Source organism: Microcebus murinus, chromosome 7, assembly GCF_040939455.1.
Source record: "Microcebus murinus isolate Inina chromosome 7, M.murinus_Inina_mat1.0, whole genome shotgun sequence".
In the NCBI taxonomy this organism is placed as follows: Eukaryota; Metazoa; Chordata; class Mammalia; order Primates; family Cheirogaleidae; genus Microcebus; species Microcebus murinus.
Window position 1 is genome coordinate 1,806,296 of NC_134110.1, and position 15,631 is coordinate 1,821,926.

General features: G+C 59.2%; 1 protein-coding gene across 1 annotated transcript; it reads right to left on the reverse strand.

The window, feature by feature from the left end:
* Nucleotides 1-218: 218 nt before the first annotated feature.
* STARD5 (StAR related lipid transfer domain containing 5) lies at nt 219-13,714 on the reverse strand. The gene is made up of 6 exons (XM_012751906.2): nt 13,525-13,714; nt 12,838-12,887; nt 12,342-12,474; nt 6,133-6,250; nt 4,660-4,753; nt 219-869 (listed from the first exon to the last, which is right to left on the reverse strand). The coding sequence occupies exons 1-6, from the start codon at nt 13,621-13,623 to the stop codon at nt 722-724; spliced, it is 642 nt and encodes a 213-aa protein (XP_012607360.1). The 5' UTR covers nt 13,624-13,714; the 3' UTR covers nt 219-721.
* Between the last annotated feature and the right edge of the window lie 1,917 nt (nt 13,715-15,631).

Below are 15,631 nucleotides of genomic sequence, written 5' to 3' on the forward strand. Positions count from 1 at the left end.
GGCCCAGGGAGGGAAGAGGAGGCTCTTTGCTCAGCGCTCCCCGTGCAGACACCAACGCTCGCTTGTTCAGTCACTTGCAAAGGGGAGTCACCCTGGAGGCTGCAGGTGTGGCCTGGGAGGGTCCCCACCGCCTGGTCCACCGGGAACGGGAAGACCAACTCACAGAGGGGACACAGAGAGGGGAACCCCCAGTACAAACGAAGACACAACAAAAGGAATATCGAAATTATTTTTCCTTAATGCTTATCCCATTCTTACACCATCACTTCCCAAGCTGACATCTTTTTAAGGGGAAAAATCTTGTGGGATGCTAAAAACATAACGGGGGTCTCTATCAGAAAATACATTTGGGGTCCGGGGCCCAGGTCTGGGGGAGCTCCAGGTGCTGAAAAGACAGCGGGGCGTCTGGTTGTCAGTGCCGGTGACGGTCTCCTCGAGGGACAGGGACACGGTCTCTGAGAGGGGCCGGCAGCGGGAGGCTCTGGCGTCACGTGGGCCGGTGGCCGGGGCCTGGGTGCGCCCTGCCCGGGGGCGCGAGTGCCGGCTCCTCCCGCGCCCGCCCTGGCGGAGAAGGAGGGGGAGGGTGGCCGCTGCCTCTGGCTGCTGTCCCCCGAGCACCGCCGCCCACCGGTGAGTTCTGGGTGCACCCAGGCACTCTGGCGCCCCAGCCGCCCGAGCTCCTTGGTGACGCACGGCAGCTCTTGGCCAGCGCGGGACGGCGTCAGGCGTGGAGCTGCTTCAGGGCCTTCTGCAGGTTGGCGTAGAAGCCGGCCATGCTGCGGGGGAAGAAAGAGTCCACCACGCCGCGCGGGAGGTAGCCGCCCAGGTCGCTCTGGAAGAAGGTGACCAGCCTGGTCTTGCCGGGCTCCCTGCAAAGAAGGACAGCAGAGCTGGGGGGCGTATCAGTGACAGGGGATGGGCATGGGCAGGCGGGGGAGCCCGGCCCAGCAGGAAGGGCCGGTCCGCGGTGATTGCGCCTAACCCCCGCCCCGCCCACGGCCCGGGTCCCCTCTGGACCCGCGCACCTTCCGGAAGGTAACACGTCCTCTTGTTGGGGACAGACTCTGCAAACCCGCCAGGGAGGACTCCTCACCCCCAGCCCCAAGAGGCGGTTGTCCGCTCCCCGATTCTTCCGGCAAATGCTTTCGGAAAACCCGCCCTGTGCCCGCCCGGGAGGAGCTGGCAGGCGCTGCCCTTCCTCTGCGTGGGGCCTGGCACCTCCGGGGTTCCCGGGACCTTTCCAGGGGTCTGCAAGGCCAAAGCTAGTTCACAACAGCACTAAGATGCGACTGTTTTCAGTTTCCTTCTTTCATAACCAACCAACCACAGGGCGGAGTTTTCCAGAAGCATGTCACCACAGACCAAGCGCACGGGCAGGTATGGACTGTAGCAAACCTGACTCGAAAGAAATTGGCAAAACCGCACAAATGTCGCCGCTCTTTTCACTGCTTTTTGTTTTGAAAGATAGTTATTTTGCATAAAAATGCTACTTATGTTAGTATGTAATGTATTTTTGTTGTGACATTATTTAAGGAGTTTCCCAGTGTTAAAGACATGAAACTACGACAGCTGCAACCCTAACGAAAGCATGCTGGAGCCCTCCGTCACGTTCAAGGGCGTCCTGTGAGACCTCAGGCCGCGATTTTGAGAACCGCTGGTTTAGGGAGCCGACACCTAACTTGAGCACACGTGAGGGGACTCTGCCCGGGTAGTGGCAGGTGCCCAGAGCGGGAAGGGGCGTGGGGCCCGGCACGGAGCCCGGGCTGGCAGGAGAGGCCGCGTCCTGCCACCACCCGCTGCGTGGCTGGCTGCACCCGCTGGCCCCGGGCCGCAGGCCTGGCCTCTGGTGCGAGGGCCATGGGGGAGCGGCCACCGGCAGAATCGGATTCGGCAAGGGGCGCACGTGGGTGGAGACAGGACACAACCGGGTGGGGACGTCAGGGGCCTTCCCTGTCACCAAGTCTCCAAGTTCACAATGGCCAGGGCAGCAAAGGCAGCGCTGGCTTTGCGGAGACCATGCGGCACCTCATTGGAACGGAGCTGTCCACGGCCCCAGAGCCTCACCGGGAACGGCAGGCGGCGCCGCACCTGCCCACCAGATGTTCCTGGCATCGTGCAGGTGGCAGGCTTGGCACTGGAGACCCGTGAAAGCCACCACCCCCCGCCCCTCCCAGCAGTGCGGCCCGGGCCGCAGCTGTGAACTATGCAGCCGGACTGGACGCCCTCACACCCACAGCCTGGCAGCGCCCGCCCGCCCCTCCCTGCCCGTCCTGCCCGCCTGCGCTGGGCCCCACTCCCTCTCCATTCCTCCGCCCGCCACTCCAGCCTCCCCGCCTCCTCTCTGGCTTGGGGACATGAGCAGGGGAGGGGAATCTGACTCAGTGACGACGCGTGTTCCCCGGCGTGGGCACCGGGCTCCGCGGGAGGCGAAACGCGTGGGAGGCCGCGTGGGAGGGGCACGCACCGCGCGTCACATCACGCGGCGGCAACACAAAGGGCAAAGGGGGGCTCAGAGGAGGAGGCGGGGATGCCGGCACCGCCGCGTGCGTGGGTCATAAGGACGCAGCGAGACCACGCGGGGCACACGCGGCGCTCTTCCTGCGCACCGAGCGGGCGCCCCGTGAACGGCGCTGAGATGCGCCGCGGCTGCAAGCGGACGCCTGGCCTGGAGAGCGCCTCTCCCCCCGGCCTGGCTGCCCGCCCCTGTGCCTTCGCTCCCCCGCGCCCCTCCCACCCCAGGGGCACCGCGGAGGCTAAACCCGGGGTCAGAGGTCGTCCTGCAAGAACCCTCCTGTGGCGTCCCGTCTTCCTCGGAGGAGAGCAGCCCGCTGCCCGCGCACCCAGGCCCCGCCCCCGCCCCCGCGCTCCCCTCCCAGCGCCACGGAAGCGCCCGCCCCACTCCGGTCCCTGGGACATGGCACCTGCTCCATCCTCCGCTGTGGACCCTCCCTCTGCCAACGGGCCCAAAACGCCCGAGTTTCTCTCTGCTCACATGCCCTATGGGGAGACGTCCCCCATAGGGGGACGTGAGGGAGACTCACTCTCACCTCTCCTGGCACCGTCACCCGGCTCCAGCTTGCTCCGGAGCACTTGGCGTCTGGTAGTTACGAGTGTGGCCACCTGACACAGCTACTGGCAGGTGTGCCTTGTCTGCCTCCCACCCCCACCGGAGTCCAACCTCCGCGAGGGCGGACACTTGTCTGCTGAGAGAAGCCGCATCCAGGTCAAGAGCAGAATCCGGAGCCCGGCGGCAGGGCTTGGACCGTGGCTCTTTTATGTCCTAGCTGTGTGATCTTGGGTGAGTTACTTAACCTCTCTGTGCCCGGTGTCCTCATCTAAAAAAATGGGGATGATAATGGTGCCTTGAGGCTTTATAAAAATGAGAATGAGTTAATTTATATAACTGGCACGCGGCAGTGCCGTGTGAGTGTCTGCTGCTGCTATCACCGTCGGTGCCGGCTTCGACCGTAGTGTCTAGAACAGGCCTGTGTTCCCAGAGTGATCGGGAATGGTGGGGTGGCGCTCGGAGCTCAAGGCGATCCCGAGGCGCCGCTGTGGGTCAGCCCCAGGGCTAGCTCTCCTCCCCCCAGGCCCGGCCAGGCGCTGCCAGGAACCCGCTGTGCCATGAACTACCTGAAGGGCACTGGATTGTCCCGGGAACCACCCGGGTTGACAGTGAAAGAAACCGCAGCTGTGGGTGGGTCCTGGTGTGTCCCGCAGGCCCCTCGAGGACGCCAGGCAGGGACGGGGACATGCCTGCACCACCATCCCAGGAGCCGGCCTCGGGGCCCCAGGGATGTGCCAAGCCCAGACCCGGCACCTCTGAGTGACGCCCTTACTGCGCCGGCTCTCAGACCCTGCCCTGGAGGATTCTTCTTAAACACAACATTTTGAGTCTGAAAATAGCATAGCCGTGCTCTAGCATGTGCACACGCACACACACACGCCTGCACCCAGTTTAGTGCCCTCGACACCTGGGTGCCCAAGGTTCCTGGGCTGGGGCGGGGGCTCTAAACCTCTGCCTGGTGTCCTTGTCCTCCCACCTGGCAGCCGGGCGCTGGGCTCGCCCCTCAGGGGTGCCAGGCCAGATGGGGGGACCTTTCAAGACGGGAGCGGAGCCCATCTTCTCGGGGGCGGAGACGCCTGGCTGTCTTCTCTCCCGCAGCGGGCACGGCTTGCTGGGGGCCATCGTGCCTCACGCCAGGGGGCAGAGGGGGTCACAGGGAGCTGCAGGCGGGGTCATGGGGCTCCCACCAAACCCAGCTGGCGTGGGGGTTTTATCCTCCCGACTCTTATCCACCTGGTGGAAAATGTCTCATGTTCCCAGTGCAGTTTCTGCCGGAGCCCGCCCACGTGCTGTTCTTGTGGGGCCTCCGGTCTCAGGTCTACGTGGGACCATGACACTGGCCTAACCTGCCTTGCGGGGCTGGAGGGAGGGCTTCTCACATAGAAAATAAGAACGACACCCCCCATGACTCCTCCCACGTGCCGGGCACTTCCACTGTCATGCCACTGACGGGCACACGTGGAAGCGCGCAGTGGCACCCAGGCCCAGAGAGCGGTCAGCGTCCGCACTCTTGTGAGTCACAAAGCGCCGTTGGCACAGCTGTCCCGCGGGCACGGCCGGTCCGAGGCCGCCCCAGGCGGGAGGCTCCTTACCCTGGCAGAGGTTCGCAGAAGCAGCCGCAGGGATGGTTAAAGCCTCGCACAAAGCCCGGCGTTGGGGGCCACGACGGGTGCTCCACGTGCACGGCTGGAAGACACGCGCGGGCTGCCGTGAGCCGCAGCTCAGGGCACCGGGCCCGCCACCCAGGTGCCAGGGAGGGGCAGCGCCGGCCTGCAGCCCGGAGTCAGCACACACACGCTCTCACACACATGCACGCACACGCTCTCACACACATGCACGCACACGCTCTCACACACATGCACGCACACGCCCTCACACACATGCACGCACACGCTCTCACACACATGCACGCACACGCTCTCACACACATGCACGCACACGCTCTCACACACATGCACGCACACGCTCTCACACACATGCACGCACACGCTCTCACACACATGCACGCACACGCTCTCACACATAGGCACACACACGCTCTCACACACAAGCACGCACACGCTCTCACACACATGCACGCACGCGCTCTCACACACATGCACACACACTCTCACACTCACACATATACATGCCCACACTCCAGATAGGTTTCCCCAGCCTGCCAGAATATTAGGGGAAAGAACATTCCAGAATGCAATATTTGGCGGTGGGAGAAGGCAGTGCCCCTCTCAATTTCAGCCAGAGAGGCCTGGATGTGGACACCAACTCGCCCACACGGAAGACCCAGAGGCACAGCAGGAGCTGTAGGGGACGGGGGCCGTGCGGGGACGGGGGCCGTGTGGGGTGGGGGGGGGCCGTGTGGGGTACGGGGGGGGCCATGCGGGGGACGGGGGCGTGCTGGGGGCGGGGCCGTGTGGGGATGGGGGCCGTGCGGGGACGGGGGGGGGGCCGTGCGGGGACGGGGGGGGGGCCGTGCGGGGACGGGGGCCGTGTGGGGTACGGGGGCGTGCTGGGGGCGGGGCCGTGCGGGGATGTGGGCCGTGCGGGGACGGGGGGGGGGCCGTGCGGGGACGGGGGGCCTTGCGGGGGGGGGGCAGGGGCCGTGCGGGGGGCGGGGCCGTGCGGAGAGGGGGGAGCGTGCGGGGGGCGGGGCCGTGCGGGGGGGGGGCAGGGGCTGTGCGGGGGGCGGGGGCCGTGTGGGCTGTGCAGACAGGGGCAGGGGGGAGGTGAATAGCGCCCCGCCCCTCAGGAAGCCGCCCTGTGTACGCGGGGAATCGCTGCACGCTGAGCCTCGTGCCCGGCTAACCCGCAAGTCCGTGGCACTAACCGCGAGCCCGCGCAGGAAGGAAGGACGGACGGGGCTGCCCACGCCTGCGGCTTACAAGCGGCATTACCGGCGTGTGGACTCTGTCGCCCCGGACCCCGCACAGCACCCCACTCCCGGCAGGGCAGGCGCGGGGAGCCGGACGCGGCGTGGCGTTTCTGGTGCTTTCCAGCTGCCCGGCTTTCCGCGAGGGGCAGAGCGCGCAGGAGACAGAGCCCGGCGCCGCGGGAGCCACGCTCACCGTTGGAGCTGACGGTCCCGTCCTCGTACTTCTTGACCAGCACCAGGTCCACGAAGTCCCGGGGGGAGATGAGCTTCATGGCGGTGGAGGGCGTGCAGGTCCTGGACACGAACAGCGTCTGCCAAGGCAGCACAGGGCGCGTCGGCTGCTGCTGCGGCCACACCCCGCCCGCCCGGCCACCCCAGGCCCCGGGAAGGGACTGGCGCTGCAGTGGGGTGGTGACGGCAGAGAGGCGCCGTGAACCGCAGGGTCCAGAGCGGGGCTCCCCAGGGAGAGCTGAGCGCGGCTGAAACGCGCCGTCTGTGAATCGAGGGCTGTCCGCGGCTGTCCAGCTGCACGTCGGAACACGCTGAGCGGACGCCTGGCCACAGAGCCTGAGAGTTGCCACTTAAATGGAGCGAGAGCAGGCTGGACCGAGCTCTCAGCTGCCCCTCTACCCTGAGACACAGGCATCGTAAGCCACCGCACAGATGAGGAAACCGAGGCGAGGAAAGATCAGGGAACGCCGCACAAAGCGCATGTGGAGACGGGCTCCGGAGAGAGAGGGCCGGCTCCAGGGAGAGGCAGGGAGGCCGCCCTGCACTTGCTCGGCCCCTCCGGCCCCAGAGGGCACAACCTCCACCCCACCCACTGCAGGACCGTCCCAGCAGGCCACTCTCCCACTGTGCAAACCAACCCAGGACACCCCAACCTGCCCGTGCCTATCCTGCCGCCCACCACCCCGGGGGAGAGCAGGGCCCGGGTACCCTCAAGGTCGCAGTGGGGAAGGACAGGCCGGGCCTGTGGTGGGACAGTCCTGGAGAAGTCAGGGTCAGGTGGGAGAAATCAGTAAAGGCCTCTCCTCTTTGTCTCCCGCTTAGGTATTCAGACTCGGGGACAGGTGTTGCTAAGAAACCCCTTGGCAGGGACACGTGTGGCCTGGGGGAATAGTCTCCCAGCAGGCATTCATTGCCCGGGGCACCAGCACTGCCCAGCGGGTGCCTGTGGATCAATTTCCAGATGACCCCTGGCCATGTGTTCTCCCTACAATGGCCTGCCTGGGAACAGGCTGCGCCTACACGCTGGGTCTCCCCTCGCTCGAAGAAAAGCAGGGCAGACCCCACCCATCTAGAATCACTTCCCATGAACCGTCCCAGGGTGCAAAACCCCCCAGGATACCAAAGGGACAATCACGAATGCTGATTGCAATGTTTAATCAAGGCACTCACTATACACTGGTGTTAGAATTTCATGTTTTCCCCTTTCTTAAGCATATTCCAAAGCTTGGTGTTAGACACAAGGCAATTTTGCCATTTCTAAATTCTGGTATTGTGTGGTAGGAATGGTAGCAGTGATGAAATTTAAAAAAATAAATAAATACACTGTTTCCACCCCTGATTACTGCCCTCAAATGCATTAGTCCCAAGGGATAGTGTTTGGAGACCAAGATGACGAAGACTTTGGAAAAAAATACTGAAGGTAGCAGCACAGGTAATACATGTAACAAACTCATGGTGTGTCTCTGAATCCTATCCATCTACCTATCCACCCATCCATCCATCCAATCATCCATCCATCCATCCAATCATCCATCCATCCACCCAATCATCCAACCACCCATCCATCCACCCAGCCATCCATCTACCCAATCATGCATCCATCTATCCAACCATCCATCCACCCAATCATCCATCCATCCACCCAGTTATCCAACCACCCATCCATCCATCCAGTCATCCATCTACCTATCCATCTACCCATCCATCTATCCATCCATCCATCCATCCATCCATCCACCCAATCATCCATCCATCCATCCAGTCAACCATCTACCCAATCATCCATCTATCCACCCAGCCATCCATCTACCCAATCATGCATCCATCTATCCAACCATCCATCCACCCAATCATCCACCCATCCACCCAGTTATCCAACCACCCATCCATCCATCCAGTCATCTATCTACCTATCCATCTACCCATCCATCTATCCATCCAATCATCCATCCATCCATCCACCCAATCATCCATCCATCCATTCAACCATCTACCCAATCATCCATCCATCCACTCAACCATCCATCCATCTACCCAATCATGCATCCATCTATCCAACCATCCATTCACCCAATCATCCATCCATCCATCCACCCAATCATCCATCCATCCACCCAATCATCCATCCATCCACTCAATCATCCATCCATCCACCCAATCATCCATACATGCATCCAGTCATCCATCTACCCATCCATCTATCCATCCAATCATCCATCCATCCACCCAATCATCCATCCAACCATCCATCTATCCATCCATCCATCTATCTACCCAATCATCCATCCATCCACCCACTCCATCCATTCATCCATCTACCCATCCATCCACCCAATCATCCATCCATCCATCCATCCACCCAATCATCCATCCATCCACCCATCCATCTACCCAATCATCCATCCATCCACCCATCCATCTACCCAATCATCCATCCATCCACCCAACCATCCATTCATCTACCCAATCATGCATCCATCTATCCAACCATCCATCCACCCAGTCATCCATCCAACCATCCACCCATCCATCTATCTATCCATCCATCTATATCCATCCATCTACCCAATCATTCATCCATCCATACATCCATCCATCTACCCAATCATCCATCCATCCATCCATCCACCCAATCATCCATCTATCCATCCATCCATCCATCCATCCACCCAATCATCTATCCATCCATCCATACATCTATCCATCCATCTACCCAATCATCCATCCATCCATCCAATCATTCATCCATCCATCCATCTACCCAATCATCCAACCATCCATCCAAACATCCATCCATCCATTTATCCATCCATCCATCCATCTATCCATCCATCTACTCAATCATCCATCCATCCACCCAACCATCCATCCATCCATCAATCCATCCATCTACCCAATCATCCATCCATACATACATACATCCACCCACCCAATCATCCATCCATCCATCCACCCAACCATCCATCTATCCATCCATCCACCCAATCATCCATCCATCCATACATCTATCCATCCATCCATCTACCCAATCATCCAACCATCCATCCACCCAATCATACATCCATCCATCCATTTATCCATCCATCCATCTACCCAATCATCCATCCATACATACATACATACATCCACCCACCCAGTCATCCATCCATCCACCCACCCAACCATCCATCTATCCATCCATCCACCCAATCATCCATCCATCCAACCATCCACCCATCCATCCATCTACCCAATCATCCATCCATCCACCCAACCATCCATCCATCCATCCATCCATCCATCCACACCTATCCATCTATTTATCTATCTATTTTAGAACTACAATATTTGAGATTTGTCAAAAGCATGCTGACAAATGCCAATCTGCAAGGAAGGGCCCTTTCTACACATTTTCACCATTTCACTGAATGACAAGGAACCACCACTTGTCAATTTCTTCTCTGCTGTTTTTGTGCCATGAACTCACCAGCAGTTGGTGCTTTCTCTCCTCTTTGCAGTTAGGTCTGAGGAAGGCTGTATCTTTCTAGCAAGAAGTCGTATCTTTTTCATGGACACATGAATTAATTGGAAAAAAGATATCATTCATCTCATCCATAGGTGCAAAATATTTTACTTTCTGGGGTTAACAGCTCTTCATCAAAATTCATAATGTAATCATGTTGTTTTAACGAATTACAGTCATACCTTAATCCAGTTTTTTTTTAACAATTAGAGTCTTATGGTCATAGGAAATAAATGATATTTTTTAAAAATTTCCATTTATATGCATGTTTATGATGCAAGATGATGACCTTCAAGAATAAACATGTATTATATTAGGATAAAATTCAGAGGGCTTTGTGGAATGGAAATTTAAATTCAAGGAAAACAGTTACACACAATTAGTGACTAGGAAAAATTTGCTCATGTATTTCTTAAATGGATGACAGTAAATTAAAATTCATATATAATTTAGATACATCTAAAAGAACGATGTCATTGTTCAAAGTTGACAGACTTATTACAGTCAGAAATGACAGGCATTGCAACTTATGAAAATGTAGCTGCCAATGAATGCTACATGTCAACTGGGTGTGTGGGGATGGTGTACAAAATTTTCTCAAAAATCTGTCGGAGGGGCGTAAGCAGAAAGTTTGAAGACTAACTGGGGTAGGGCTCGATCCCCCAAGGACAAACCAGGGTGCCCAGAGAAGGGGAGAGATCCCGCCAGCATCTCCCACCCAGCCCCAGGGGCAAGCTGACCACGAAGGGAAGCACCGCTCCCATGGCGTGGAAAGCAAGATTCGGCGCAGGTGAGCACCGGCCACCTGCCGCGCCGGCCGCCTGGGTGAGGGAGGCGCTTGCAAAGCAGCAACAAAAAAAAAAAACACGTCACTCCCGGGGCCGCTTAGGAATCGGGTCTTCAGGACCCAGAACCGGAGCTAGGGAGAAGACAGGGGCCAGAAGGAGGTTCTCGGGCTCCTCTGGGAGGTGGCACCAGTGAAGACGGGGAGCCCAGGGGGTCTGGAGTCACCAGCTGGCTCCCAACTCCCTGGAGCCACTTGCTACCTGTGTGAACGTGGGCACACCTCTGCCTCCCGCACACTGGGCCCTGCCCCCTGTATGGTGTTTTGGCTGAAGCGCCCCCAGCTTGCAGCACGGTGTAAAATGACCCAATGAATGACAGTGCCTGTCACTGAGCAGCCCGGGTGTCACGCGATTTCCTAGGCCTGTCATTCTGTCTCATGTCCCACTAGTCGCTGTACTGAGAAAAGGGGTGCGAACTTACTAAAAGGATGCAGCCACCCTCGCCTTTGAGAAGGAAATTCTATGCACGGCCCTGTGTTACATTTAGAAGGGCATTAACCCATGTCTCCTCAACCTCAATCACTTGTGTGTAATTGTTTGCATATTACCTTTTCTTTGTTTTTTATTTTCTCTCTCTGGTATCTTCTATCCTATTGTTCACTTAACATTGTTCTCTAAATGTGCTCACTTTTAAAAACTTGTAAGTTGGTTTTAAAAAGGAAGTTATTTAACTATTAGAAATGGAAAAAAAGAATCACTTGCCATAAGTTCCAGGCAACTGCAAGGGATTATCAGGTTCTAATTCCGAGCCTGAGGCCAGCTGTCTACTTCCTTGTAAAGGAGGTTGGCGAGTGCTAAACAGGCCTCAGAGGATCATCAGGCTCTCCCTTTCAAACTGTCAAAGAGATCAAAGAATCGAAACAGGGCAACCTCCTCACTGTGTGATGCAATTTCAGCTTTGACTGTTAACGAACCTAAAATCGCCTTTTGTACCCCAGGGACACGTGCCCCATCCTCCGGGAACCCTTGCCATCAACTCCTGTGACGACGAGCTAGGAAACAGCTGCAACGTACACTCCTGGCCAGGGCTGACCCTGGCTCCGACAGCTGCAGACTCGGGTCCCCAGCTGACCACTGTCGCTGCAGGACTCGCAGCACCATCTGCGTCAACACCAGAAAGGGGGCCGCCCACAGAGCTTGGTCCGAAACCAAGGCACCATTCAGACTGAACAGGTCGGCGAGGGGACTCTCTGACTTTAGTCATGACCTTTTTTCCCCCCTGGACTTCCGTAATCAAAATGAGGTGGGATCTTAAAGCCACAGAGGACTCAGGGACAGACGCGTCTAGACCCCCACTGTCTTGGATGGTAGCCACCCGCTCCATGGGGCTATCGTAAATTCACATTTAGACTAATTAAAATTAAATAGAATTAACAATTAATTTCCCTAACCTAACCACCTTCAAATAGGACATTTCTTTCGTCACAGACAGTCCTGCTAGACAGCGCCAGGCGGGGTGGCATGGCCCCACCGCTGGCGGAGAACCCGGTTCGTCAGCCGGGCTCTGTCGGTCCTGAGCACTGGTCCCATCAAGGGACAACTGGAGCTGATGGGCCAGATCTAGGCACCACCGAAGCATCCTCAGAGCCAGGGTCACCCCGCACGACATCTCCTAGGCGCTATCTGGGGCTTCCCCGCCTCTCCGAGTCCTGCTGCTTCCGCCCTGCACTGGGCCAAGGCTGGGCTTGAGTGTGGCCAGCCTGTGTTTGCAGGGAGCCGCCCTTGGCCAAAAGGGGGGACAGGCCCTCTCCGGAGGGGACAAGGTCGGGTTATTGCAGCAGGACCCAGACACTGTCCAGGGATAACAGGCTTGGGAAAACTTACGTCGGTCATGGTCTGGATGATCTCGAAGCTGGTCACATTCTCATCCCACTTCTCCCGCAGGCCCCCGGCCTCTGGCTTCACGCAGTCCCACACCTCCTCTGGGGTCCCCCTCAGGATGCCTTCTCCTCGGTACCTGGAGCACAAAAAGGGAGTTGGATCCCAAGGCATCAGCAGCACGTGTTTATCCTGGGATGGTATCACAGGGCTAGAGGGTGACCAGGCCAGGTCTGTACAGGACAGGCTTGCCGGGAGGGGCCACGACTTACTGCCCCTCCCCTGGGCCCTGCGGAAAGGGGTGCTGGCAGCTTGCAAGAGAACCTGGTCTGCTGGCAATGATTCGAGTGAAAAACAGAAGTTAGCGCTTGTCTGCAAGACAACTGGCAAGTTGATCACAGGATGCCCGGGGGCTGATTGGAATCTTACAGGAGGCAGATTCAGGGAGACACCAGGAAGGGTGTGACGTCTCCCACAAGCTTTGAGCCAGGCGGGCACTTACAGGTTCCCGGGAAACTCCACAGATGGCCTCCAGGAGACTGAAACTCCATTCTGTCAAAAGGCACAGAGAACCACAGAAGTTTAGGGCCAGCAGTGCGCGGGGGTCCTGGCTCCGTCCTCCGCTCTACAGAAGAGGGGGTAGAGGCCGCAGGAGACGCGCACGGCCGGGCGGCCCTCGAACCCGTGCGGGGCAGAGCCACCAGGGCACAACGCCACGACCGACTCCCAGAGCTGTGGGTGGCTGTCCAGTCGCCTTAAAAGCCGCCACACATTTTGCTTCCTTCTCTGCGAGCAAATTTAGGGCTATTTGCTAAAAATCAGAAGTGGGGAGTAAGCAAAACTGTTCCCTCGCCACTCTCTGGGGAAGACCAAGAGAGGGGTTCGTGCTACAAGGCACAGAGCGAAGCGGCTACGGAACCGGCGCTGCGGATTCGACCCAACCACCACTCACCAGCCTGGCGACCTGGCCAAGCCACCCCGCGCCAGGGACGGACACTGACCCCGGGGTCACTGCGAGCACCGCAGGCCCAGGCTTTTTGTAAGAAAACACCCCCAGGGAGGCCCTGTCACTCCGCCCCAGGATAGCGGGGTGCACAGAACGGCGCCCGGGAGGTTGGGGTGCGGGGACGGCGGGCAGAGGAGGAGCCGGGGGTCTTTGGGGACCCCTCCCGCCCAGCCCCCCACTCACGCCTTCCCGGCACGGCTGCCACCCCGACGCGTCTCGCCGGTACTGCAGCACCGTGCGCGCCACGGCCTCGCCCATCTCGGCGGCCAGCGCGGGGTCCATGGCGCGGGCGCGGGAGGAGCGCGGGAGGAGCGCGGGAGGAGCGCGGTGGCGGCGGCGGCGCGGGGTTCCGGGGCCTGAGAGCCCGAGTCCTGCCCTGGCCCCGCCCCGGCCCCGCCCCAGAGCCCCCATTGGCCCAGCCCCGAGCCCTGGCCCCGCCCCGGCCCCGCCTCGGCCCTGCCCCAGAGTCCCCATTGGCCCAGCCCCGAGCCCTGGCCCCGCCCCGCGCCCGCATTGGTCCGAGCCCTCGGACGAGCCCCGCCCCGCCCTGAGATTGGCAGCGCCGCGGGCGGCAGGCGGGAGAGCGGCGGGGCGGTGCGGGCGCCCGGGCGAGGTCCTGCTGCGGCCGGCGCGCTCCGGTTCGGCCCGGGGAGGGCCGGGCGCGCCGGGACTCTGAGACGGCGGGTGGCGGAGGCCGGCGGGCGGCGCGGTGGGCGTGCGGGCGGCGCGGGCAGGGCGCGGTTTGCATCTCACCTGGCCCGCAGGGCGCCGCGCTGGGCGGGGGCGCGGGGCTGCGGCCGTGGGGGGCGCGGGACGCGCGGCGGGCGGGCGGCGGGGCCGGGGAGAGCGCTCGGGTCTGCGCGCCGCGCCGTGGAGCTCCGGGAGCCGGCCCGTCAAAGTCCCCCCGGTGGCCCGGGCACCTGGCCGCTCACCTGCGCCGGGGAAGGGAGAGGCTGGCGGGCCGAGGACGGTGCTCCTGTCCCAAGTCAGGGCCAGGCGGATAGGCCGTGGCCAAGAGACCCCGAGTCCTCTGCGTCGGGTGGGCTCAGTCTCGGGGAGCGAATGGAGTCGCGTCCCCAGAGTGCGCAGCAAAGGCAGCCTCAGTTTCCCCCCTTCAGCGCCATAACCAACTGAATAAAGAGGTCGATGCTCACGTCTGTCTGCGTGTTTATGTGCTCGTTTGTGTTCGTTTTGTGTTCGTTGGTTTCCTTTGGAGTTTTGGAAGAGTGTCTGGAAGAGGGTCGCTAACGAAACGACCGTTTCCCTGTCCCGGTTAGACGGAGCTGCCAGGTCCTGGGGGAGGCCGAATGGGGAGGCCAGTTTAGGGTTAGAGGGGGGTAGGGTTAGAGGCCGGGAGCCAGTGTCACAGTTGTTCATGGTGTGCTTGGGGCAGGTCACTGAGCCTCCCTGAGGCTACTCTCCCCGGGTAAATGGTTCCGTGATGAAAGTCCGGAGTCCCAGGGAGGAGCAAGTGAGTGACCCACGTGAGCTCCCCTAGCAGCCTCGAAAGAAAGACTGACAAGTTAACCACATTTAAAAAATGAAGCACATTGAAATATCACAAAAAAATCTAGGTAGTAACCTGAGAAAAAAACTAAGAGTTATTTTAACCAAAAGTAAGTTTTCTTACTGAGCAAAATGCTCTTGCAAAGCGTTAAGAAACATTCAGGCCCTATTGTTTCAATACAACAGGGGCCCGTTCAGCACCTTGCTCTGAGAACCCATCTCGTCCTTCTTGGTAAAATTCCTTTCTCTCTGGCCTTGCGTTGGGTGTGTCTGGTCATTCCTGGGCCAAGAGCTCACTGAGAACCGGAAGGGATAAGACTGCACCCAACCTTGGGTTGTTGGACAGACCGGCAGCACAGGCGGCCTCGCGGCCAGGTACCCACACGGGGCTCCCAGACCTCGGCTCAGCAGCAGGGGGACAAGGCACACAGTCCTGGGGCGCTGTCATTAGGCACCGCTGGGGAACACCACGGAGCCCAGCCCAGAAACAACAGGGGAGATTTTCACACCTGGAAGTGTAAATGCCCCATTTCAAAGCCCCGCATTTTATATAGTATTAGGAATAAACAATACTTAAAAGTATTTTGGCATAACGAAGTGACTGCAATCAACGATAAGTGAGGGTACACTTGGAAATAAGTGAGAGAGTGGAACCTGAATGTTCCTGACACAAAGAGATGTCAAATGCCTGAGGTGACGGATACCCCAGTCGCCCTGATTCCATCAGTTCACATTCTGTGCCTGTATCAAGACATCACCATACCCTATAAAGTTATGCGACGAT

Coding starts and splice junctions, on each gene's coding strand:
- STARD5 (XM_012751906.2), bottom strand. CDS start 13,623: ATGGACCCCGCGCTGGCCGCCGAGATGGGCGAGGCCGTGGCGCGCACG. Junction 6,251..12,341: donor TCATCCAGACCATGACCGAC/GTAAGTTTTCCC, acceptor CTGCCTTGGCAG/ACGCTGTTCGTGTCCAGGAC. Junction 870..4,659: donor TTCTGCGAACCTCTGCCAGG/GTAAGGAGCCTC, acceptor CCTTCTTTGCAG/GGAGCCCGGCAAGACCAGGC.